Source organism: Somniosus microcephalus, chromosome 14 (assembly GCF_052327205.1).
Source record: "Somniosus microcephalus isolate GS21.2 chromosome 14, FLI_Smic_1.0, whole genome shotgun sequence".
Classification (NCBI taxonomy): Eukaryota; Metazoa; Chordata; class Chondrichthyes; order Squaliformes; family Somniosidae; genus Somniosus; species Somniosus microcephalus.
This window is the reverse complement of record NC_141000.1, coordinates 14,182,854-14,208,963: the sequence shown is the minus strand read 5'-3', so window position 1 is coordinate 14,208,963 and position 26,110 is coordinate 14,182,854. Positions and strand designations below refer to the sequence as shown.

Here is a 26,110-nt window from a genome sequence, read left to right as displayed (position 1 = left end):
GCGCCTCAGCTATGAAGAGAGGCTGGACAGGCTGGGGTTGTTTTCCTTGGAGCAAAGAAGGCTGAGGGGGGACCTGATTGAGGTGTACAAAATGATGAGGGGCATAGATAGGGTAGACAAAGAGGAACTTTTCCCCTTAGTAGGGGGGTCAATAACAAGGGGGCATAGATTCAGGGTAAGGGGCAGGAGATTTAGAGGGGATTTGAGGAGGAACTTTTTCACCCAGAGGGTGGTTGGAATGTGGAACTCAATGCCTGAAAGGGTGGTAGAGGCAGGAACCCTCACAACATTCAAGAAGCATTTGGATGAGCACTTGAAATGCCATTGCATACAAGGCTATGGACCAAATGCTGGAAAATGGGATTAGACTGGACAGGGATGGATGGGCGGCGCAGACACGATGGGCCGAAGGGCCTCTTTCTGTGCTGTAAAACTCTATGACTCTATGAGTACTGCAGTCTTCTTCAATAATTCAGTGTAGCTAAAGAGTACCAACTTTATTTTAAGTGACGCTCTCCAAATCATTTATTCAAATAGTTTATTTCTCCAATTTCAAAACAGCTCGCTCATCCGACTAATAAAGCCTGCCTTTAAGAAGGGCCACATGCAAAGCTCAGACAAAAGCGCAGCAGCAGCCTCTTCCCTAATGGGACCAGTACTCAATTTAAGTCAACACCCTGTTAACTCAGAACAGCTGCACTTTAGATAGTGTAAACAGAAGGAGTCTGGACTTGTGTTTTGCACCTTAATATGACGCTGCTGCACTTTTAAGAATTTAATTCTTATACTGTTTACTAACTTCTACATACCTGCTCGATTGGCTTCTGGATTAAAAAATAGCAAATTATTGCAGCAAACTTTTATTCTGCAGAGAGAACATTTTATTTAAGCCACGCGACACATTGAAATTTGGTTGTAAATCAACAGTTTCCACATTTCAAAAATTCTATAGGTATTGGAATTCATTTATTAACCAATTTGGGAGTTCACTTGACCAGTTTCCTTCTGTTGCTGCAGAATGCAAGTAGTCAACCATATCTGAATGTCCAAATCAGTTTTAATATTTGATGGAACGTTGGTTGATTAATTATTACTACTGTGTTGCATCTTGAACAGAACTTTTTTTTCAAACGTTTGTTTCCCATAAAAAGAATCAGTACATAACCACAAGTATTTAACAGGCTTGTGCGCTGGTGTAGAAAAGCCACGTAACCAGTGAGATTTCATAGAAATTCACTTCTCAAAAGCTTACATTTCTAACAAAGTACAAAAAACAGAACTCTGCTGCCTTTTCCACAGCACATTTTTTTTTTCCCTCTAGAAACAAAGTGATAGGTGAGAAATAAAATCCAGTCCATGACATTTAAAATATCGTTAAGTTTTCATGCCTTCAAACTCGCAAGCATGGATGTAACTTATACAGTTTGACACAGTGGGCCCTTTCAAGCTGGGTCTGGTTAACTGCAGTATTCCAGTAAATAATGATGGGTTCCTCAGAAATGGAGCAGAGCACGGTTCAGTCCAGAACAATGTAGCAAAGCCGAAAAGTCACCACCTTACAGGGGAACGTGGCTGAACAGATAAGACACAGATTCTCCATTGTGGGTCCTTCGTATTGCCTCAGCGAGGATCATGGCTATATCAATCACCTGAAAGGTAAGCGGACAGGCTTAGAGTCTGTGTATTCAATGTATTTATTACTCATTCTTTCAAATGAAAGCCAAACAAAGATCAGTTCTTACCTGAATCTTTGAGCAAACCTTCATTTTTTCTTCTTGTGGAATGGTGTTTGTTACAACAACAGCTTCAAAAGCAGCATTGTTTATTCGGCTAATGGCAGGGCCAGAGAAGATACCGTGAGTAAGGATAGCATAAACTTTGGTAGCACCAGCACACAGCAATCTGAACAAAAAAAAACACAAGAGGTTAAAAACTATCGTAACTATACATTAAGATACTGCAAACATACTTGTTTTAAATACAGTTTTGGTCTCCTTTTCCAAGGAAGGATATACTTGCCATCGAGGGAGTGCAACGAAGGTTCACCAGACTGGTTCCTGGGATGGGGGGATTGCCCTATGAGGACAGATTGAGTAGACTAGGTCTATATTCTCCAGAGTTTAGAAGAATAAGAGGTGATCTCATTGAAACATACAAGATTCTTAGGGCTTGACAGGGTAAATGCCAGGAGGATGTTTCACCTGTCTGGGGAATCTAGAACCAGGAGTCACAGTCTCAGAATAAGGGGTCGGCCCTGAGAGGAGTAGAAATTTCTTCACTGAGGGTGGTGAATCTTTGAAATTCTCGACCCCAGAGGGCTGTGGAGGCTCAGTCGCTGAGTATATTCAAGACAGAGATCGATAGATTTTTGGATATTAAGGGAATCAAGGGATATGGGGATAGTGCGGGAAAGTGGAGTTGAGGTAGAAGATCAGCCATGATCTATATTATTGACCTAGATGAAGGGACCGAGTGTAATGTATCCAAGTTTGCTGATAATACAAAGCTAAGTGAGACAGTAAGCTGTGAGGAGAACACAGAGTCTGCAAAGGGATATAGATAGACTGAGTGAGTGGGCAGTAAGGTGGCAGATGGAGTATAATGTAGGGAAATGTGAGGTTATTCACTTTGGTAGGAAGAATAGAAAAACAGAATACTTTTTAAATGGAAAGAAACTTTCAAATGTTGTTCAGTGAGATTTGGGTGTCCTCGTGCAAGAAACACAGAAAGCTAGCATGCAGGTACAGCAAGCAATAAGGAAGGCAAATGGCATGTTGGCCTTTATTGCAAGGGGGTTGGAGTATAAGAGTAAGGAAGTCTTGCTACAATTGTACAGGGCCTTGGTGAGACCACACCTGGAGTACTGGGCACAGTTTTGGTCTCCTTATCTGAGGAAGGATATACTTGCCTTGGAGGCGGTGCAATGAAGGTTCACTAGATTGATTCCTGGGATGAGAGGGCTGTCCTATGATAAGAGATTGTGTAGAATGGGCCTATACTCTCTGGAGTTTAGAAGAATGAGAGGTGATCTCATTGAAACATACAAGATTCTGAAGGGGATTGACAGAGTAGATGCTGAGAGGTTGTTTCCCCTGGCTGGAGAGTCTAGAACTAGGGGGCGTAGTCTCAGGATAAGGGGTCGGCCATTTAAGACTGAGATTAGGAGGAATTTCTTCACTCAGAGGGTTGTGAATCTTTGGAATTCTCTGCCCCAGAGGGATGTGAATGCGGAGTCTTTGAGTATATTCAAGGCTGAGATCGATAGATTTTTGGACTCATGGTGAATCAAGGGATACGGAGATTGGGCGTGAAAGTGGAGTTGAGGTCGATGATCAGCCTGGATCTTATTGAATGGCAGAGCAGGCTCGAGGGGCCGAATGGCCTACTCCTGCTCCTATTTCTTGTGTTATGATCAGAAGAAGCAGTCCTACTTACATGTGTTAGGGCAGCAAAATGGCTTAGTAAGTACGGACCTGGAAGGACTTTGCAGACTAATTTTTGATCATTACTGGAATGATCTGCAAGCTCGGCTTATGCTTCTTAAAACTTTCTAAGGTGGCATCCAATCAAACTAGCCATTTTTTTTTATGAACGACAACTCAGGATTTTCTGAAGATTTGGTACAAATCAGAAACTCTAAGCCAGATAGTTTATGGCACTCCTACCCTTAAATACCATCCTAGCCCCAGTATTGGGTAACCATATTACGCAGTTCACCAGTACTCATTAACACTAGCCCGCACCTTGTCCTAACAGTAGTAGTAGCCAATTTAAGATAAATCTCATTTATGTACAAGTTTCATCCAAATGAGCCTGGTAGACCATCCCGATTTATAGTGTCCATGGCTGCAGCTTCTCTTCTCTCTCCCTCCCTTTTACAGCAAGCTACAGGAAACACTGGTTTATCCGGAGGTTGTATGTCCGGAATACTCGATCTAACGGCAAAAAGCAGGAACCGTTTTCTGTAAGTTTTTTTTAGATCTTGTTCTTTCCCCCCCCCCCCAGTCAGCCACTGCAAGGTCTGTAGCTATAGCAACAACTTCAGCTACAGACGCTTGCAGCTGCAGCAGACTCTTTAGAAGCTGTTGCTAAGCAACAGTGTTTGTTGTCAGATACGGAGATGAAAACCTCCATATGCTTCAACATTAACTTTGTATGTCCGGCAGTTTTGATAGATCGGCAACACGCCGGTCCCGCCGGTCCCGGATATCACAGTTTTCTGTATTTGGATTCCTTTTATGGGGCAACAGGAGTTTGAACGATATTTGGGTGCGGACATAATTTACCTGTTAGGAAGCAATGTAAACACTGAAGCTTACGTTATACAAGGCGTGCTGCCCATCAGGAGCAGGCCAGACTTGGGAATTGCCACTGGCTGCAATTCAGTACATAGATATTTTTCCGTGCTGGCTCTTTCTGTAATAATTTTTACAATCACCCTCTCCCCTTACTGCAATGACTGCGCAGGCCGTTAACCGGATGCCATCAGAGTGGAATTCACCAGCAGATGGACTCCCAGAAAGTTGCTTGCACTCATGCACAGGATGGTCACCATAGGAAAGTCTAAAGCAAGACACTTGGTCCAGTCTTTAATTCTATGCAGTACGTTTCTCGTACGATTGGATTTTGGGGTGTACCCAGGATACAGATGTGCCTCCTTTGTCTTCTGTTGAGATTGCAGGATTCCACTTTTAAACTCCAGAGATTCATTTACATTTGCCTTTCTTTTAATCTGTTATTTTTTGAGACAGCACGCACTGCTCGTCAGATATGAGTTTGTGATCAGTGACTTCAAGGCCTTCCTGTAACATTTATATACTTAATCCAAGATAGAGCCAAAGTGAAGTGAAAGCACCAAGAAAGAAAGAAACAAAATCACATGAATTCAATAAGTCGAGGCTGCTTGGAGGAAATGGGAATCATGTGCTGAGACAGTAAGATACTCATTGAAGGGGAGGTTTTTCCAAGCTCCTGCTCATCAGGTTTCTTTGCTTGGAAACTACAAACATGAAAAGCAAAATTTACTCAGTTGGACAACTTCTAGAAGGATGCTGCTTTAAGACAGGGAGGGTCGAACGTATTATGATTTGCATTGCTTATACACACATGCAATGGGTAAACTGATGGAAAACATGCCATTAAATTTGTTTTGCGATCTCAAGTTTAGCAAAAAAAATATCCTGGTCTTAACCCAGCAGATACGCCATCAACAATCCTCATTTCTTGGTAAATTTGAGCATACACTTGAGGAAAACCTTAAAAAGCAGTGGCTGAAATAGTCTATAGAATTTGAAAAAAATTTACATGCAGTCATGGTCTCCGCAGATCACCACAGGGAATATAGTGGGTGAATTAGGAGCAAATATCACTAGTTGTACTCCTCTATTTCACACCAGCTCACAGGCAGTGCAGTAGATGCCTATCTTCGACATTTAATGAACAGTTTTCCTGTAGGGGTGCAGTGACAGTGCATCTCGGGTCAGGCGAAAGAAATGGGCCTCACATGATTCGGTGAAGTCTGTTCATGTTAATAATTATTCAGTGCTCCTACTGCAGGTTGGGCAAACCGCTGGGATTGTGCAGGACATGGGGCAGGGTAACTAGCACAGCACAGGTTTAAAGAGCTGCTACAGTCTCTTAAAAAGGCAGATCCACAAACTTCCACTGATAAAAATTGTAAGAAAAATTGCAGTTTCTGCATTGAAACAGATTGTGGGCAGTACAAAAGTACCCCGGGGGGCTAAAGAAAGAAATGACCGTCTCCTATAGAGAGCAATATTTTGCAGGTGATATCCGGGGCTGTGCAGCAAAGCAAGATTGCCATCTTTGGGTCAGAGGGTCACCTTCTCCGAAGCCTGTTCTCCTGCGAAGAGGGGAGGAAGCAGGTAAATGCCATTCCCTATTAGACAAGGTCATCAGTATATGTCAGGAAAAATATTAATATGTTGGGGAAGTTTGCCAAGGTCAGTGTAGCCTGAATGTAGCTACTTAAAAGTGTAATGCTATGGAATGGTTGCAATAAACACTTTCATTTGATTTTAGACGCATGATAATCACTTGAGAATCCTTTAGCCTTTCCCACAAAATTACAAGGCAGCCAATAGTCACGCACGGCATACCTTCCAGCTTCTAAAGGAAACGTTCTCATTTTCCCCACCAACAGCCACTTCGAAAAAGCCTGAGCATTGCTGGAAGGAACTTAGATAGTCACATGGGTCCACTGACAAGGCCCTGCACTCTTGGGAATGTGGCACACGGACAGCGCACAAGCCCTCTCCTGCTCGGATAATTTTCAAAGTGAGCAAGTGACCATGAGCTGTGGTAAACAGGACATCAGCAACTTGATGTATACAGCTATCCTAATCCCAGGCAAAGTTTGCAGATCAGCTTACAGGAGGTAGCAACATTCCAAGACGGCTTCCCTGGTGAAACAAGTGGAGGAGGCAGATCTCAAGGCATGCCCAAGTTACTCGGGCAGGACTTACAGACTAGTCTACTTAGTCAAGAACGGGTTGTTGCAGGCGCATCTGCCTCTGTGCATTGCTACGGAGCTACTCCTCATCCTCTGGTGCTGAAGGTAAGAATTCTCAGAGGCATGCCCTTAAGAGGGGCACTTTTAAAGAGTGTGGGAAAAAAAAGTAAAATACAAAAATTAAGTGCAAGATAGGAAAACATGCCAAAGCAAATGCAATCCAAAACTAGTACTAGCTCATACTCACTTGAATTGAAGTTAACCACTTAAAAAAACTCGCTTTCAAAAGCCAGAAAGTGAACTTGAAAATGCATCGATTTTATATGTATACCCTAACAACCCCCCCAAAAAAGGCATACCACAAAGTAATTGAAAAACAAAAATGCCCTATATTAGCCCAACCCTCATCAACCTGATTAAACCCTTAATGAAGCCGGCAGAGCTTCCTGCAATTCAAGGGAACAGCAGACACAAAGCCTCCTCCCAGGGTTTTCCAAACCCTCCCCATCTCCCAGCGCTGTGTACACCTGCAAAACCAGGACACACCTCATTGGGGAAAGACTACCCTTCAGGAACCATTTTTCTCCTAGTTACTTACTTGTTGGCAGCATGACATATGGTTCCACATGTGTCTGCCATGTCATCCACAAGAATAGCCACCCGGTCTTTAACATCACCAACGAGCACCATTCTATCCACCTCACTTGCCTTCTTCCTTTCTTTGTGGATCAGAGCAAATTCAACATTCAGTCTATCGGCAATTGAGGTCACCCTGAAGACAAAACCACAAACAACTGCATTACAACATACCAGTCATCACAAACTGCGACTCGTGTCAAAAGTTAACAGTTTCCTCAGCTGGAATAGTGCTATATTATACAAATCAAGCTGCGAGGCATGTGATGTGAATTGGGCAAGTTATTTTTGCATAATACAATCAATCATTCTTTTAACATTTGCTTATGGCATCAAATCTTGTTTCAGTAAAGCCTGAAAAATTAGCAGAGTAATTAAATTGCAATTTTATCTTTAACTGGCAACAGCAAGTTGTAGTGACTATACTTTCACAATGCAACCAAAGCAATCTATTCAAAACTCAGGCCATGCACGTGTGTGTCTCAGTTTGACTCCTCAACTCACCTTTTAGCTCCACCAGCATCTGGGGAGACAATTATAGAATTCCTCCATTCTAGGATATTCTCTTTTATCCATTGCAGGACTGCTGGCTCTGCATACAAGTTATCCACAGGGATATCAAAGAAACCCTAACAGAAGAAAATTAAAGCCATCAGTTTTGTAAAAAGGCTAGGTGTACGTTATTCTTAGCTCCACTAATACGTCTGAAACAGCACAGCGAGTAAATCCGCTACGAGTACTGGATCTTCCTGCCCACTGAACCTTTCACCTGGAACTTTTAGTTTTTGCTTTTCATCAATTGGCAGCAAAAGTCCATTCATTATACTAACCAACATTCATTGTTACAATCACAAATTTTTCAAATATACTTGTTCCAAGTGCTGGTGCAGATCGAAAATTAACTAATTGAACTATGCATCGAGTCAGATACAAATTGTACACAACTCCTCGGTGCACAGCAATTTAAGGCACATATTGAACAAAACAGAACATTCCATCCAAGTTAAAAATAGAAAGATGTACAATCCTTAGTTGCTGTCATTAGTGTGGTTCAACAGTTAGAATGCATGTATTCATAGATATAATAAATACAATCAGCAAGTACCTGTACTGCAACAGCTTAATCAAATCCATTTTGAGGATTTCTTTATTCAGATTTTCGTCTCCATTAAATGCCTAAAATCTGAATGTACTTGAGTCAATGTAAAAAAAAAAGCTAAGAAGAACCTGATTAATCACCAGAATTTGCAGTTACAAATAAGATCAGAGATTAATTTTACCACCCCAGAGACGAAGTCTGCATAATAACCCGACAGCAGCATATTAGTCGGCACGATTAAAGTTTAAAAATTCAGCCCGGCGCCTCATCAGTTCGTCCTCCCATCATGACTGGCTACAAATCTCAGGTCAATAATGGGTGCAGAGGCAGGCATTTATTAAAGGAATACTCTAGGGAAGGCTCTCATTTCATTTCTCTGCACAATGTCTGCCAGCTCCCCGTGTTTTTTAAAAAAAGGACAGATTTACACCTACCTCGGCAATCTGTTTTTTTTTTTCCTTTCTCTCTCTTTCTCTCATCAATAGCCACATATCTTGATCTGTGCCACCACTGGAATCATCCCACGCTGATCGGAGGTCTACCATGATGCCCAACGATGCGATAGTGCTGAAGTTGAGTCCCTGCTCCTCCAGGTACTGGACTAAAATAAAACCCCAATACACTAATCTCAGCAGACAGTCCAGCTATCATTTTCACAAGATGCTAATTGGAATGGACTAATCTGCTGGCAGAGCAGCATATTAAAAGACAAGATTTTATTTTAATTTAGCACCGACAGCAATATCCCTCGAGTATTCCTTTAAGGGCCGTTAAATATACAGGTATTTTCATCCAATAATGGAGAGACTTTGTGTGTGTGGGGGGACAATTCTTGTAGCTTTCTATTGGCTGTGTAAAGTAAACAGAATGTGCAGTTAAATAAAAGAAGAAGTATGGCCAATAAGGTTTTATAAACCGGACCCGGTGAAACCTTTGGAGAAACACCTCTCCCAACAAAATACATCTTGGCAAGGTCACATGGTCAACAAGCGGTTGTTGGATTAAAACGATGCAATATTTTGCACTAACCTGTATCTGAGAGGCGTGCAAATCCATGGTGATGATATGATCTGCTCCAGCAACTGACAGCATGTTGGCCACAAGCTTAGCTGAAATAGGTGCACGACTCTAAAATAAGACAGATTTGAATCAGATGAAAAACATTTGAAGTTAGTTTCTCCTGCATCTTATTTGGACATCTTGGTCTTGTCGGCAAGCATAATACAAAGAAGGCTTCTCGTCAATGGCAACTATTAAGGAGCTGCTTTTCCAACAGCAGACGAACTGTATTGGATATCAAAGAGCCATTTTATTCTATTTTAGGAATGAATTCGATGCCTGAACTATTTAATTAACTGATGAAGATTAGATCAATCCATGCACTTTAGGAAGCACCAAAATTGTTGAGCCTCAGTCATTGTAAATGCCAGTTAGTAGAATATGTAAAAGTGCAAATTTTGGAAGCAAATTTTGAACAGCAGTTCAACAGAGTAGTGTCTCGTAAGTGGCAGTAGCTAATATAGTTGAACAATTACTTCCAAAAGGTTATTTGGGTGCTTGGAGGTGTGCCATTGCAGTAATCAGATTATGATTAGTAAAATCATAAGTTGATTTGCGTTACTTGAACAATATGCCACGTGTAAACTAGGCAAGAGAGAAAGGCAGCTGATTGTCAAGGTCAAAAAATAAACCAACCCGATAGCTGTGCAGTAATAATATATTTTGGCAAGATCACAGACACACCTCAAAACTATATTCTGTTAAAACATTTAGATTTACGCATTATTAAATATTAAACAGCATGTTTTTCTCATGCCATCCCAATTACTGTGAGTGAATACAAGAACTTAAACTATACTGTATAAAATTGCCATTACCAATAATTAGCAATGTTATTTGCATTAAGCATAAACGGAACAAGTTATTTCAAAACCTCCAGCTGGTTAACAATTCACAAACTAGAGTTGCCACACTTTTAAGTTCATTGGATCAACCAACAGCCTCAACCCAATCAAACTCTGAAATGTTAACAAACAAACAGATCAGTTTTGTTAGCTCTATCAAAATGGAGGAGGTCAGGTCCAAAATACAAACAAGATAAGTAGTTTGCGGGCTGCAAGTGGACCTTTTGTTAAAATCTCATGCACCCAACTATTATAATCTAGCCCTGCCTATCAGCTCATAAAATAAAAATTTAGATGCTAAAACTTTGGCTACTTTAATCAATTAATGAGAAAGGCTTTACTGGCAACACATTTAAGCCTCCTAACCATCTATAGTATGAAAAAAAAAATCAGCCAGCCACAATCATGGACATAAACAGTTGAGCCAAGTTTATTTCAAGAGTTTAGACTGGGCACATCAAAACATTCAAAAGACTTATTTTGTGGCTTGTGGGATTCCCGTTTGCTAACAGTGGAAACAAACTTTGTTTAAAAAGCCAACAATTTTTTCGCCTACAGAGACCGCCATGTGATGGTGACAGACTGCACGAGTAATTTAGTTTTACTTTCTCACTCAGTTTACATCCTCAAGCAGAGATAAAAGCGGCAACTCAGGACGTGAGCAACAGTTTCTCAATGGAACCACCGCAAAGTTCAGTTCTAGAGAAAAGCTCAAAGTCAGACACGCAGGTAGTAGATGTTGATAACACTAGAGATTCTAACCCTTAAAAAAAAAACCACTATCTGCAGCAATTGTGCTTGCCATTTTGTTTTATTTAATCAGCATGATTAAGGGTGAATGTGCAAAATCAAACCTTACAACCATTAAGTTCATTTCATCTCTATTCAGAAAGTCAATTTTTTTATCACCACCATTCTGAAGATAATTGGATCACCCAACAGTAGAATCACCTCCATATCTGCATACTGCAAGAGACGGCCACCGAGAGAACAAAAAAAAGCAAAAAAGTAGTTCCTTTAAATGCTTAAAAAAAAAATCAATGCCCCTCAACCTATGAGGAATGCACTGGCCACTCGAGCTAGAGATGATGGAGATTGTAGTGTGAACCCAGAGAATGCCCTTCACCCAATTCGATTCACTCCACGTGACATCATAGAAACATAGAAGATAGGAGCAGGAGTAGGCCATTCGGCCCCTCGAGCCTGCTCCGTCATTTAATGAGATCATGGCTGATCATCCAAACTCAGTACCCTGTCCCTGCCTTCTCCCCATATCCCTTGATCCCTTTAGCCTTAAGAAATATATCCAACTCTTTCTTGAATATACTTAATGAACTGGCCTCCACCGCCCTCTGTGGCAGAGAATTCCACAGGTTCACCACTCTCTGGGTGAAGAAATTCCTCCTCATTTCAGTCCTAAATGGCTTACCCCTTATCCTTAGACTATGACCCCTGGTTCTGGACTCCCCGACCATCGGGAACATCCTCCCTGCATCTAGTCTGTCCAGGCCTGACAGAATTTTATAGGTTTCGATGAGATCCCCTCTCAATCTTCTAAACTCCAGTGAGTATAAGCCCAATCGACACAATCTCTCCTCATACGTCATTCCTGCCATCCCAGGTATCAGCCTGGTGAATCTTCGCTGCACTCCTTCCATGGCAAGAACGTCCTTCCTCAGGTTAGGCAACCAAAACTGCACACAATACTCAAGGTGCGGTCTCACCAAGGCCCTGTACAACTGCAGCAAGACATCCTTGTTCTTGTACTCGAACCCTCTTGCTACGAAGGCCAATCCATGGGTACCGTTCCAGAGTCTATCGAGTTCTGGAAGATGACCAGCAATGCATCTACTATTTCTAGGGCCACTTCCTTAAGTACCCTGGGATGTAGATTATCAGGCCCTGGGGATTTATCGGCCTTCAGTCCCATCAATTTTCCTAACACCATTTCCCTACAAATACTGATTTCTTTCAGTTCCACCCTTTCATCAGACCCTATGTTCCCCGGCATCTCTGGGAGGTTATTTGTGTCCTCCTTTGTGAAGACAGAACCAAAATATGTATTTAGTTGGACTGCCATTTCTGTTTCCCATTATAAATTCCCCCGATTCTGACTGCAAGGGACCTACGCTTGATTTCACCAATCTTTTTCTCTTCACATATCTATAAAAGCTTTTACAGTCAGTTTTTATGTTGCCTGCAAGCTTACTCTCATATTCTATTTTCCCTTTCTTAATTAATCCCTTTGTCCTCCTTTGTTGAATCCTAAACTGCTCCCAATCCTCAGGATTATTGCTTTTTCTGGCCAATTTATATGCCTTCTCCTTGGACCTTAAGCTATCCCTAATTTCCCTTGTTAGCCACGGTTGGGTCACCTTTTTTGTTTTATTTTTATGCCAAACTGGGATGAACAAATTCTGTAGTTCATCCATTCGGTCTTTGAATGTTTGCCATTGCCTATCCACCGTCAACCCTTTGAGTGTCATTCCCCAATCAATCCTACCCAACTCGCTCCTCAGACCATCGTAGTTTCCTTTATTTAAATTGAGGACCCTAGTCTCCGAGTCAACTACTTCATTCTCCATCTTAATGAAGAATTCGATCATATTATGATCGCTCCGAACCAAGGGGCCTCGTACAACAAGATTGCTAATTAATCCTTCCTCGTTACATAATACCCAGTCTAAGATGGCCTGATCTCTGGTTGGTTCCTCGACATATTGGTCCAGGAAACCATCCCGTAAACACTCCAGAAATTCCTCCTCCACAGTATTGTTACTAATTTGGTTGGCCCAATGTATATGTAGATTAAAGTCACCCATGATGACTGCTGTGCCCTTATTGCACGCTTCTTTAATTTCCCTTTTAATGCCATCCCCAACCTCCGCCTTACTGTTTGGAGGTCTATAAACCACTCCCACTAACTTTTTTTCCCCTTAGTATTTCTCAATTCTACCCATACAGATTCCACCTCATCAGAGCGAATATCCTTCATTACAATTGTGTTAATCCCTTCTTTTACCAGTAATGCTACCCCACCTCCCTTTCCTTTTTGCCTATCTTTCCTGAATATCGAATACCCCTGGATGTTGAGTTCCCAGTCCTGGCCTTCCTTGAGCCACGTTTCCGTAATCCCAACCAAATCGTATTTGTTTACTTCTATTTGCGCAGCTAATTCATCCACTTTATTACAAATGTTCCTCGCATTAAGACACAAAGCCTTCAGGCTTGTTTTTTTAACGCTCTTAGACCTATTAGAATTATTATTTACTGTGGCCATGTTTAAATTTAAACCGTTGATTTCTCTGACTGCCACTTTTGTTTTTCTCCTTCCTATCTTTTGCAAGAAACCACTGAGCACACTGGATACAGCAAAGGCTATCGTGAAGACTTGTGCTCCAGAACTAGCCACGCCTCTAGCCAAGCTGTTCCAGTACAGCTACAACACTGGCATCTACCTGACAATGTGGAAAACTGCCCAGGTATGTCCTGTCCACAAAAAGCAGAACAAACCCAATCCAGCCAATTACTGCCCCATCAGTCTACTTTCAATTATCAGCAAAATGATGGACGGTGTAGAATGTTCCAGAATTAAAACCAAAGGAATCTGATGATCCAAGAGTCATCACACCTCAATTACAAGATGAAAACTAAGAATATGCAACATACTTGGTTCATAGAAATTCAAAAACCTCTCCGTATATAATATCTTCAATTATATTTCAACCCAACATTCTGGCTCATATATAAAACAAACCTAACCTGACCATATTTATTGTTGTTCTATTATATATTTATTCTATGAATCATTCTACATTAACCAGTCTCCGCTCTCCCAATCGAACAAGATGAAAAAACAAATGGCCAGAACGCTCAGTATTACCTTGTCCTTCTTGTCTTGTCTAGCATAGGGAAAACAAGGAATAACTGCGGTGACTCGAGATGATGATGCAAACTTGCAGGCATTGATCATGATCAAGAGTTCCATCAAATTATCATTGATTTCCCCACAGCCACTTTGGATGATGTACACATCTTCACCTCGCACACTCTCGCCAATTTCCACACTGCAAAAACAAAAAAAATGGCAAGCCATCATCATTTTTGCAAAGTTCTGTGGACATATGTAAAAAGAGAATCAAACACTATTCAGATTCCAAAGAGGTACTTAAAACACTGTTGCATATTACATAACTACTGACATTTAAAATGTTTATTCTACCCAGTCAGACCTACAATCTAGACAAGGATAAACAACCCGAATTTAATGCTCAATGATGGGCTGAATGACCACCTTCTGCACTGTATGATTCTATGAATGTTACAGGGTGTGCAAGGTGTGTCTTCAGTGCGACTACGTACCAGGGCTGCAAATCACTTTAAAACATAGCTTAAAATTAAGGCTGCCCCAAAAAGTAAACCAAATCGGCAAGTTTCATCCCTTCTGAATGGAGCACTCCAGTTTCAACAACTATAGATAAAAAAATATTTTCCAGCATTCTATGGAGATACAATCCATATTATAAAGACATTTGGAACTTCTACAAAAGACCAAGTTTTTTCAATGGTTCAGGATTCTTTATAAAGCAAGCATCAAACTAAACACATTGGGCCGGGTATTCCGATCCCTACGGGTGGATACGCACGGCGTACCCACTCGTAGGGACATCGGAAATGCCAATTTCAGGCATGCACTGCCCATGCGCTGGAAACCGGCACTTCTGATCTGTCAAGAAAGCTCGACAGATCCTCCAGCTGCCCTGGAGAAGGCCTCTGCAGGCGGATAGTTCCGCTTTTTGGAAACCCTCCGCCCGCAGAAAACCCTTACAATTCTTGCGCCTGGTAAAAGCAAGGCCTGCTTTTACCAGGATAAGAGTTGAAAAAAGTAAAAAAAAAATGTTTTTCCACTGATTATCGTTTAAAAAATTTTTTTTAGCCCCATTAAAAACTTTAAATTATTTTTTTCAAAAATTTAAACTTTTGTTTAAAATAGTAAATTTATGTAATTGCACAAGTCATTTTAAAAATGTGATTTAAATTTTTTTTTGTTGAAGTTTGACTGTTTTTGGGGGTGATCACCATTCATATGTTTGACAAGTCTTCCTGTCAAATGTATGAAGGGAGATTCCCTTCTCTGATTGGCTCCCCGTGGCCCACGTGATCCCAGGGACGCTGCGAATTACCTGCGCCTCTGGGATACGTGGGCCCTGCGCACCGGCAGTTTGGAGAGGCCCAGCAGAACTGTGTGCCTCCCGGGAGCCCTCCGGTCTTGGCGCAGATTTTTCCAGATCGTAGCCCTCCGCCCGCGGGAGGCCTGCGATCGGAATATCTGGGCCATTGATTTACAGTGGAATCTAAGGAATCCGTGGACTTTTTGCAACACTTATTGTCACTAAAACAAGATTATTTTTTACTCCATAATGCACACTTCAATGTTGTATCGCAGTTAGTAAAATTTTTTTTGAGGAGAAAGCCATTTATAAAGTTTTAGAGCGTCAAAAAAGTAAACAACAACTTGTATTTATATAGCACCTTCATCGTAAAACGTCCCAAGGCGTTTCACAGGAGCATTATACAACAACATTTGACACACAGCCACATAAGGACATATTAGGTAGGCTTTAAGGAGCATCTTAAAGGAAGAAAGGGAGGTAGAGAGACAGAGAGGTTTAGGGAGGGAATTCCAGAGCTTAGGGCCTTGGCAGCTGAAGGCACGGCCACCAATGGTGGAGCGATTATCAGGGATGCTCAAGAAGCCAGAATTAGAGGAGCACAGATATGGTGGAGGTTATAGGGCTGGAGGAGATTACAGAGATAGGAAGGGGCGAAGCCATGGAGGGATCTAAAAACAAGGATGAGAATTTTAAAGTTGAGGCGTTGCTTAATCGGGAGCCAATGTAGGTCAGCGAGCACATAACGTATTCAGCAACACCTTATGAACAAATGGCTAGTAAACTCTCAGTAGGATGAAAGTAAGAAGATACACTTAGTCTCAACTAGGAAAGGGGTGGGGAACATGGCAAGGCTTTCCACACCCAATCACTAGCCAAGACGACATATTGGCCTCTCGCACACACATTGCTTTGAGTGAAGACAGGATTGGACTCAGTTGTGATGCCCCAGAGGCTGAATAGCCTGCCAAAATTTGTGGTCTGGGTTTTTGTACAAAGTGCGGTTCCACACATGGTGGATGTTCTGTCAGAAATCAACACCTTCAGGAGAGGGGAGTGCCAAAAAGGAGTGTCCAATGCAAAGTTAAGACTTCAATTATTTCATCTAAAACGTTTGCAGAATATATGCTCTGACAAAATAAATGGGATATTACTACAGTACACCCTCAGGGGGCTGAATTTTTTTTACATTTTCTCAGGTTCTCACAAACATTCAGACATATAGTTTCTACAACACATGTACAATTCACAAATATACAATGACTACATAACATTTAAGTGTACATTCCTATACATACATTTAATATGAAGTTATTTTAACTTTTCATTGCACGGTGCTTGTGGGAAGAACACAACAGCGCATTTAGGTATGAATGCAGTTGCACTCGGAGCAACGCAGGTCGGGGGTTTGGGGGGGGGGGGGGGGGGTGAGGGTGAAGCATCGAGTGGTAGTGTGTTCTGGGCATTGGTTAGGCTCAGGGCCAGAGCGGAAGCGGCCCTGCCTGATTTTGGCCTCCCTTAACATTCAGCATCATGACTATCACTGGTTTATGGTAACCGAGTCACATTCCATTTTTATTACGTGAAACCACAAATCATTGACCTTGATAATAATGTAACAACCAAATCAGCTCTAAATCCTGGCTTCAACATTAATGTCCAAAGCATAGGACACAAACTGTTCTTGCCTTAAAATAGAATACTGAGTAAACTGAGGTAATATGATGTTACAACTAAAAAAGGAATAGCGCTGTGTGTGCTGTAGGAAGTCAAGTGGTCAGATCTAGATTATTCTACAAGGGCAGATTTCAACATTTCCACCATGGACTTTTGCCTGCTTCGTATCTAGGAAACTGGAAAGTTTACTTTAAATCAACAACCAAAAAAAACACAACTGGCTATAACTGGCTACAACAACCTAAAAAGCCTGATCTACTCGTCAGTCAACAACAGCTTTTGGTGAAACGTTGCAGCTGGACCCCAAAACCACAAAGCAAGAGTTTAATTATACCGTGTCGATTACAACAATTTCAAAAATCGTTTAGGTCAAAACTTACCCTTTTGGTGCGCCTCAATTTAACCAACTACTGATTAACTTCACATGTTCCAGGATTCATTCATTCTAAGCAAGTTCTGAACAAAATGCAATTTGTCATCTGCAGAGCATGCACAGAAATCCATTTATTGGTCCTAACCTCAGTATAATCCAAATTAGGCAAAAATGTGCAGACAGCCCAGTCCATGGCAGGATCTACCCCACATAAGATGTAAGGCAGGTGTCAATCATCAATAGCGGGGATGCCCAAACTAGAAGCTTTGGCCCACGTACAACCACCAAGCTTGGCAACATAACTTTCAAAGCCCAGGCAACTCTGTCCCATTTGTACTTCTTATTCATTATCAATCATGTTTGAATTGTGTGGGGCTGGAGGTTTGGAAAGGATTTATCAGCACTGTTACTTTATTGATGGATAAATCGTAGATCACAACACGAAGATCTGTTAGTAGCAACAGCTCGAGATATATGCAAACTCAGGGGAGCACGGAATTTTACTTCATATTTGCGTCTCGGGCTTCATGGTACGCACCAGTGCAGCCCATAAAAACAAAAAGCTTGGCCACCCTGTTCTACAGGACGATGACGACAGCAAGACAATGGCAGCCGACACTGAAAGCACAATACCATGTTTACGTCAAGCTAACTGAATCTCAAGCTTCACACGAGCTGCCTGGACATTCAAATGTAGAGTTCATTCATCACTTCACTGGACCAGGCTGGCTGGGGCTGCATCATCCAATAACAAAGATCAGTAAACTACTCGCCAGCCAGATTCAGTCAAAGGCACAAATTAAGCACCATTACTTAATTATAGCATTTATTTGTGCCTCAAACACAAAGCTCCAACAGAAAAGGGACACCCAAATAGCAATTAAAGTTTACTTTCGCAGAATATGAACAACTGACAGTGGACATGCAGTTGATTCACAAGCAAGGAAGACTGTGGACAAGAATTAGGAAAGACTTCTCCAGTCATGCAATAAATGTCCCATTCCCCACATTATACATGTCCTCCACTATCCAACTCATCTCTTCCTCACGCTGGGTTATGATTCAAAGTGGCTATTCTTCACGTGAGCAATTTCATTTTGGGGGACATCGCAGCCAAGCACAATCGTGTCTCGTGCACACAAAATTGAATTGCAGGTGTTATTACCACACCACAAGATGCACTTACCCAGCAAGCTGTTTTTGGCTGCCCAGGGAACCCCAAGAAGGTGGATTCCGCAATGATGCTATATTCAGTAAGCTCATGCAACACCCAAACACTTTAAAATCCAAATACATCATGCATTGGTCATTCATATTCAGATCGAAGACTATGTTAAGCACGACTGTGTCTCACTCTCAGCTAAATCCTTCTCCTACGCTGGAATCATCTGGAGAAGGACCTGGAATCTCTTCAGTCCAGCTTCCACCCTGATCAGTCACACACGGCATGCGGTGACTCATTCCTTGTCCTTTTCATCCACTGCAGTATTTGAGCACACTATCTTTCCCCATCCCCTCCTCTTTCATCCAGCTACGTGATGCTGCCCTTGTGTGTTTCCACTCCTTCCTGTTCAAACACAGCAAACCCATCAACAACAGTATCTTTTCCCATTGCGGCATCTCCGGAGTCAACCAAGGATCCGTCCTTGGCTCCCTCTTTCATCGACCCTTCAAACCCCACATCCTAAACATCGTTACATCTACCTACCTCCATCTCTGTAAACCTATCCACCTACAAGCCCACCTCACTAACAATGCTGCTGACGTCTTTATTCACACTCTGGAGACCTGTAGTCCTGATTTCTGCAATAAATCAGCCCGTTTGATTGGCACCCCATCCACCACCTTAAACATCCACTCCCTCCACCACCGGCGCACCGTGGCTGCAGTGTGTACCATCTACAAGATGCACTGCAGCAACTCGCCAAGGCTTCTTCGGCAGCACCTCCCAAACCCGCGACCTCTTCCACCTAGAAGGACAAGGGCAGCAGGCGCATGGGAACACCACCACCTCCAAGTTCCCCTCCAAGTCACACACCATCCTGACTTGGAAGTATATCGCCGATCCTTCATCGTCACTGGGTCAAAATCCTGGCACTCCCTCCCTAACAGCACTGTGGGAGTACCTTCACCACACGGACTGCAGCGGTTCAAGAAGGCGGCTCACCACCACCTTCTCAAGGGCAACTAGGGATGGGCAATAAATGCTGGCCTTGCCAGCGACGCCCACATCCCATAAGCAAATTAAAAAAAATATCCTTCCCATTGATCTCCCATTCACACCATCGTTGAATGAGACGTTAAACCAAGGCCCCATCTGCTCGCTGGTGGACATAAAAGATCCCATGACACAAAGAAAAGCAGGGAAGTTGTCCTCGTGTCCTAGCCAATATTTATCCCTCAATTAACATCACTAAAATAGATCTGGTCATTTATATCATTGCAGTTTGTGGAGCCTTGTATGCAAATTGGCTGCCACTGTTTTAGGGAAACTGTTTTAGAGTTGCTGCAGTGCATCTTGTAGATGGCACACACTGCAGCCATGGTGCGCCGGTGGTGGAGGGAGTGAATGTTTAAGGTGGTGGATGGGGTGCCAATCAAACAGGCTGATTTATTGGCTGCCACCTTTCCCTAAAACAGTGACTACACTTGGCTGTAAAGCGCTTTTGGACACCCTGAGGTGAAAGGTGCTATATCAATGTCATGGAAAATCTAGTGTCTGGATGTAAAAGTTCTGCATGTAGCACATGTCCGCCACACATCAAAATTCAAAGTATCACACTTGTTACAGATACAAAACAAACTTAAAAAAAAGAGTAAGAAAGATTAAATCCAATAAGGAACTCAGGAGAAACTTCTTTATCCAGAGAGAATGTTAGAATGTGGAACTCGCTACCATGTGGAGTATTTGAGCAAAGAATACAAGATTCTGCTGGTAGGATTAAATTAAAGTAGGGTGGGAGGAGATTCGCATCAAGCATGAACGTGGCATGGACCAGTTGGGCCGAATGGCCTCTTTTTGTGCTGTACCTTCTATGTAATAGAAATATAAAGAAAGACCATAAATTTATAACTATATATTTATACTCAATTTATATTTAATCTGCATCAAGATGTTGTAGCTTCTCAAATGACATTTATGTCAATCGCTACAATAACTTTGTTTCCCGACTCTCATGAATATCCCGAACCCTTACATCTTCTAGACACATTTTACTTCGCTTTAATCATGTATTGATGAAAGTGCCTCATATACATAGTTATATAAAAATACCAGAAAATTCAACCTCAAACATTCCAAATGTGTAGAAAGTTCAGAAGTGATATTCTACAGAAATATCTAACTATTCAATATTTAATAGGAGTGGAGAAGCTGGGACCGAGGGGAGTCATGGCTTAGGTTAGCCAGGCAAAGGAAACGTCAGAAAATGCTGGGAATACTCAGGTGGTCAGGCAGCATCTGTGGAGAGAGAAACAGAGTTAACGGTTCAGGTCTGGGACCCTTCGTCAGAACAGGGTCGACAAAGGGTCACCGACCTGAAACGTTAACTCTGTTTCTCCCTCCACAGATGCTGCCTGACCTGCTGGGTATTCCCAGCTTTTTCTGTTTTTTATTTCAGATTTCCAGCATCCCGCAGTATTTTGCTTTTGTATTACAGGATACGTCATGGTGCCTGTACCTTTTCTGGTGGAATATAATTGGTCAAAACAATAAAAAGCACATGTCTCAAGGGGGCCAATCACACTTCAATAAAGAAACACAAGCCCACACGTCCAAGTTATGCAAGACAATACAAACTGACATAACTTGGGGCCTATGGAAAACAAAAACAAGTTCGTCCACTTTAAAGCAAAGAAATCTGAGCACCTTTAGCATGCAAAATAATTAGTCAAGTGGATGATACTTTTGACAACTCAAAGAACATTATATGGAATGCCATCTTACTGCAAGTTAAAAGGAAGAACAGGATATACATGAAAAGATGAAGATTGGAACACTGAAGATACTTTTGCATCATATTGGTGTTCTGTCCTTAGGGACATCATTAAATCTGGTAATGTTTAACTTCTTGCCAAGAGCCAGCTTCTGGAAGCAAAAAGATGCAGTAACTAGCACCCTTTGATCTAAAATCATCGATTCTCAACCAGAGATGTCAGAAATCTACAATATCTAATTAAACACTTTGAAAGCCGGTGTACAACCCTGCTTCAAAAGACTGGATTATTGAAAGGTCTTATTATACCGCCTATTAAACAAACAGCAATCTGTACATAATCCCACCCACTATATTTTTAAAGTTAGTTGCAGGCTTCTGCAGCACAACATCAAACACACATAAAACCCAGGAAAACAATTAGGCAAGTGAGCAAAGTGGCTGTAGATTCAAATCCCAGAGCTCTAAAGCATCAATACAGCGTGGCTGGAAAAAGGTATTGGTCAGGATTAAGAACTAATTGGACATTGGGAGATCTTTAACTGTTGTACTGAAGAGAAATTTAGTAGGCATTTTGCACTTCACTTCAGATGGATCTGCTCTCAAAACTTTCAAAGAAAATTAGAAAGAAAATGTGCATTTATGTGTCACATCCTCAGGAAGTTCTGACACACTTCACAGCTAATGAGTTACACGGAAGTGCAAACACTGTTATGGAGACAAGTGGAGCAGTCAGTTTATGCACAAGGTCCCACAAACAGCAAAATGACAAATAACCAGTTAATCTGTTTGAATCGAGTTGGTTGGGGGGATAAATACTGGCCGGGCGACTGGGAGAAGCCCTTGCTCTGCTTCGAATAGCGCCATGGAATTTTTGACATTCACCTGATCAGTTAGACGGGGCCGCCTCGGTTGAACACCTCATTAGAAAGACCGTTATGCCAGCCAAGGATCTAGACACTGATTCACAAAGGAAATCAATTGAAAAAATAATTCAATGTATGAATGATATTTTTAAAAGATGCTGAGGGGTACCTCCTCAGTACTGCTCCACTCCACCCTATAAATATGGCCATCAGAAATATATAGAAGTTTGTGAAAAGTTTCAGATTTGCCCCAAAGCCGGCAGTTATGGAGATGCTTAAGGTCCAAAAGAAATAGTTTACTGTATGCAAGATTTTTCAAAACTGAATTTTTCAAAAGAAAATTTAAATTCAAGGAATTGAGCCCAAGCTGAATTTTGGCTTATGAGACAGGAACTGGATATAAATACCGTACAAAAATACTGGGTGTTTAAGTTGTAGTAACAGGTCAAATTTCTGTTTTAGATTCATAGTAAGTCACTGTTTACCAAGGTAATTGCTTGCCCCAAGTTGCAGAGTTGAGAGTGCGAGCTTTCAAACTGACGTATGGCTTTAAAAAAAAAAATTACCAATCCACGTGACTTTACAAACTCACCAAACCAACATTATCCATACCAGACAAGCCTTAACCTGTTCTTCCAAAACTAAAGGAACCTGTATCCTCAAACACTGGCTACATTTTGTGTTGCTTAACAAGCCACACTGTCAACAGTGACGAGTGCAATATTTTTTAAGTCACTGAAAAGCAAAGAACTCTCAATGCAAATCTTGAAATGGTGTTAATAATTAGTTGCTTAATCTACCCTCATAGCAGCATGATAGAAATCCAGCTGCCAAGTTTCCATTCAAATCAATCTTTCTAGTCCTTAGTTGCTATTTTCTTGATCCTTCCCATGTTCAACAGATATTGACCAACTCTTGGACACTGCTGTACTTTTGCAGTAACGGTCTCACAATAAACCAGTAAGAAAGGTTTTCCAATAAAGATTACAAAAAGAAATAGCAATTACAACAGTCACTGATTTTTTAAAAGTAATTTCAAGATCGTGGTTGCCAAATGACTACGAGAAAGATAGATTTGCATTTATATAGCGTCCTTCACGACCTGAGGACGTCCCAAAGCACTTTACAAGCAATGAAGTACTTTTGAAGTGCAGTCACTGTTGTAATGTAGGAAACGCAGCAGGCAATTTGTGCACAGCAAGCTCCCACAAACAGCAATGTGATAATGACCAAATAATCTGCCTCAGTGATATTGGTTGAAGGATAAATACTGGCCAGGACACCAGGGAGAACGCCCCTGCTCTTCTTCAAAATAGCGCTATCAGAAGCGCTATCAGATCTATTATAATGTGTTCCCACTTGATTAGGAAATGGAATCCTCCAGTATCCTTAACATTTTCCAACAAATCAGTCTAACATTTGGTCGAGTTTGTCATCTTTAAATTGCACAAACTTCTCAAAGACCAGTTTAACCAATCCCCAAATCCTTTTCTTTATATACCCCTTTATCTTTGAACATTGCTTTCTAGGTGCAGACGAGGGGACAAGTTACTGGTCGTGAACCAGCAAGTTTAGAAAAGCAATCTGAAAGTAATTGGTTCAGATACTGTTATCTGAACAATGAGAATTACCACTGTCCAAATAAACAAATCATTTGTATAACTTATCAAGAATTAATTCCATCATACGGCACTAGAAACATTAACCCAGTAAAGAAAATGACCAATAGACCAGCCAGTTGGGTCAACTAGCCAATTTAAGTTTTGCTTGGATAAACAATCTCCCATTGTACCCTTTCATTTCTGCTTACAGCAATAGCTTCTACAACCTCTTTGTTCTTGGTTTACAGGCCCATCTTTGCCATAACGAACAGATTAATTTCTCCTCCCTAATGTTAAACTTCAGTTGGTGCATTTACATGTCCCTCAAATCAAAATAACTTCCATTTATATAGTCACCTTTAATGTAGAAAAACATCTCAAGGTACTTCACAGGAGCGTGATCAGACAGAAATGGATGAAAAATTAGGAGGGATGACTAAAAGCTTTGTCAGAGGTGCGTTTCAAGTAGGGTATTCAAAGGAGGTGGGGCAGGTGGAGAGGCAGAGAGTTCAGGGAGGGAATTTCAGCATGTAGCACCAAGACAGCTGAAGACAGCCTGAAGAATATGAAAGCAGATGTTGCAAATGAGTTCTCCCCACCCCCCACAATTCCATCTTCTGGAGATATTGGCTCCTTGCTGACATACAGGTCCACTACCACTGGTCACTCGCCAGGTGGTTGTTTATGAGCCTTGATTGTCATTGCTATTGATCAGCAAGTTATTCCAAAAGCATATCCTTGATGATGTGCTCCCCTAACAGACAAAATGCACACTTCTAGCAGAGGCTGCTGGATGAGCAATCATGGAGAAGAGGAACCTAGCTGCCTTTCTCTTCCCTAACTCAGCACCAAGGCTAACTGGGGCTTCCCTATTGCCAGGACTGAAATGAAGCACCAGCACTGGCCAGGGGCTGAAATGCCGCCCTGTCCTGGGCAAGCTGCTCACCAGCCACTGAGGGAGCTGGTAAACTCTCAACAAACCGCTGCACAGCCCTGCAAACCAGCTCTCTCTCACAAAGGTGGGCACTGGCTGGCTGCATTTGAACCAGTCACCCCTGCCCAGCACATGGGAAATACAGGGCAGTGCCCACATGGCAGTGATGTTGGGCGATTCATATCTGGTTTATTAAGAGCGGCAGAAGGTGCGGTCAGGTGTGAAAGCTTTGTGTGTGACAGACACCAGAACTCAGTCTGACGGTGTATCGCCCCTGATCTCCCAGCCCCTCCGCCAGGTTTAACCCCCTCCCCGCCCTGTGCCCGGGCGGCTGGACCTGCCCGAGGAGAGGCCCACCTGCGCCAGGTGCGGTCCGGGCCGGGCCCACCAGACAAAGCGCCGCTCGGCCAGAGGGGCTCCGGGACAGCTGCTCCCCAACCCACCCCACCCCGGCAGGGTCTGAGGACCGAGACAAAGATACAGGGCCGGAGTCAGCGGCTCCGTGACAACCCGCGGGAGCGGACAGCCGGCCCTCCGCCCCCCACCACCCCGCCTCAGCCCCCATACCCCGGGCCCTCAAACCCCCGGCCCTGCCCTCAAACCCCCGGCCCCGGCCTCACCACGTCTCCTGGTTGCTGAATTTCTTGGTCACCACCTTGCCCAGCTCCAGGCCGAGCCTGTCCGCCACCCTCTGCGACAGGTCCTGGTGCGAGCTGCCGCTGAACAGCACGATGTTGGGCATGGCGATGATAGCGGCGGCCCGTGTGTGTGTGTCTCTCTCTCTCTCTCTCTCTCTGATCACTCTCAGCTCCCGGCCACCATCTCACAACACCGCCAGGTGGGCAGGCAAGTGACGCCAAACCACGCAGCACCGTGCGCCCGCTGTCAATCAAGGCGAGGCCCCGCCCCTCCTATTGTCAATCAAGATGAGATCCCGCCCATCCTCTTGTCAATCAAGATGAGATCCGCCCATCCTCTTGTCAATCAAGGCGAGGCCCCGCCCCTCCTCTTGTCAATCAAGATGAGATCCCGCCCCTCTTGTAAATTAAGGCGAGGCCCCGCCCATCCACCTGTCAATCACAGAGGGCCCCACCTGTCAATCACAGAGGGCCCGCCTCACCCTCCACCTGTCAATCACAGAGGCCCACCCTGCCCTCCACCTGTCAATCACAGAGGCCTTGCCCCACCCTCCACCTGTCAATCACAGAGGGCCCGCCCCACCTACACCTGTCAATCACAGAGGCCCAGCTCCCCCCTCCACCTGTCAGAGGGCCCTGCCCCGCCCTCCACCTGTCAATCACAGAGGGCCCCACCTGTCAATCACAGAGGGCCCGCCTCACCCTCCACCTGTCAATCACAGAGGCCCACCCCGCCCTCCACCTGTCAATCACAGAGGCCTTGCCCCACCCTCCACCTGTCAATCACAGAGGGCCCGCCCCACC

The 26,110-nt window shown here is 42.9% G+C and overlaps 1 protein-coding gene across 2 annotated transcripts; it reads right to left on the bottom strand.

The window, feature by feature from the left end:
- Positions 1 to 1,039: 1,039 nt before the first annotated feature.
- On the bottom strand, positions 1,040 to 25,529 carry LOC147107339 (ribose-phosphate pyrophosphokinase 2). 2 transcript variants are annotated; one of them, XM_086006262.1, is made up of 7 exons: positions 25,289 to 25,529; positions 13,995 to 14,178; positions 9,237 to 9,335; positions 7,613 to 7,737; positions 7,071 to 7,244; positions 1,743 to 1,902; positions 1,040 to 1,649 (listed from the first exon to the last, which is right to left on the bottom strand). In XM_086006262.1, the coding sequence occupies exons 1-7, from the start codon at positions 25,408 to 25,410 to the stop codon at positions 1,557 to 1,559; spliced, it is 957 nt and encodes a 318-aa protein (XP_085862388.1). In that variant the 5' UTR covers positions 25,411 to 25,529; the 3' UTR covers positions 1,040 to 1,556. The 2 variants fall into 2 exon arrangements, with proteins under 2 accessions (XP_085862388.1, XP_085862389.1); XM_086006263.1 differs by lacking the exons at positions 9,237 to 9,335; positions 13,995 to 14,178; positions 25,289 to 25,529 and adding an exon at positions 8,642 to 8,897.
- Between the last annotated feature and the right edge of the window lie 581 nt (positions 25,530 to 26,110).

Coding starts and splice junctions, on each gene's coding strand:
- LOC147107339 (XM_086006262.1), bottom strand. CDS start 25,410: ATGCCCAACATCGTGCTGTTCAGCGGCAGCTCGCACCAGGACCTGTCG. Junction 14,179..25,288: donor TTCAGCAACCAGGAGACGTG/GTGAGGCCGGGG, acceptor TTGTTTTTGCAG/TGTGGAAATTGGCGAGAGTG. Junction 1,650..1,742: donor AGGTTTGCTCAAAGATTCAG/GTAAGAACTGAT, acceptor CTTACCTTTCAG/GTGATTGATATAGCCATGAT.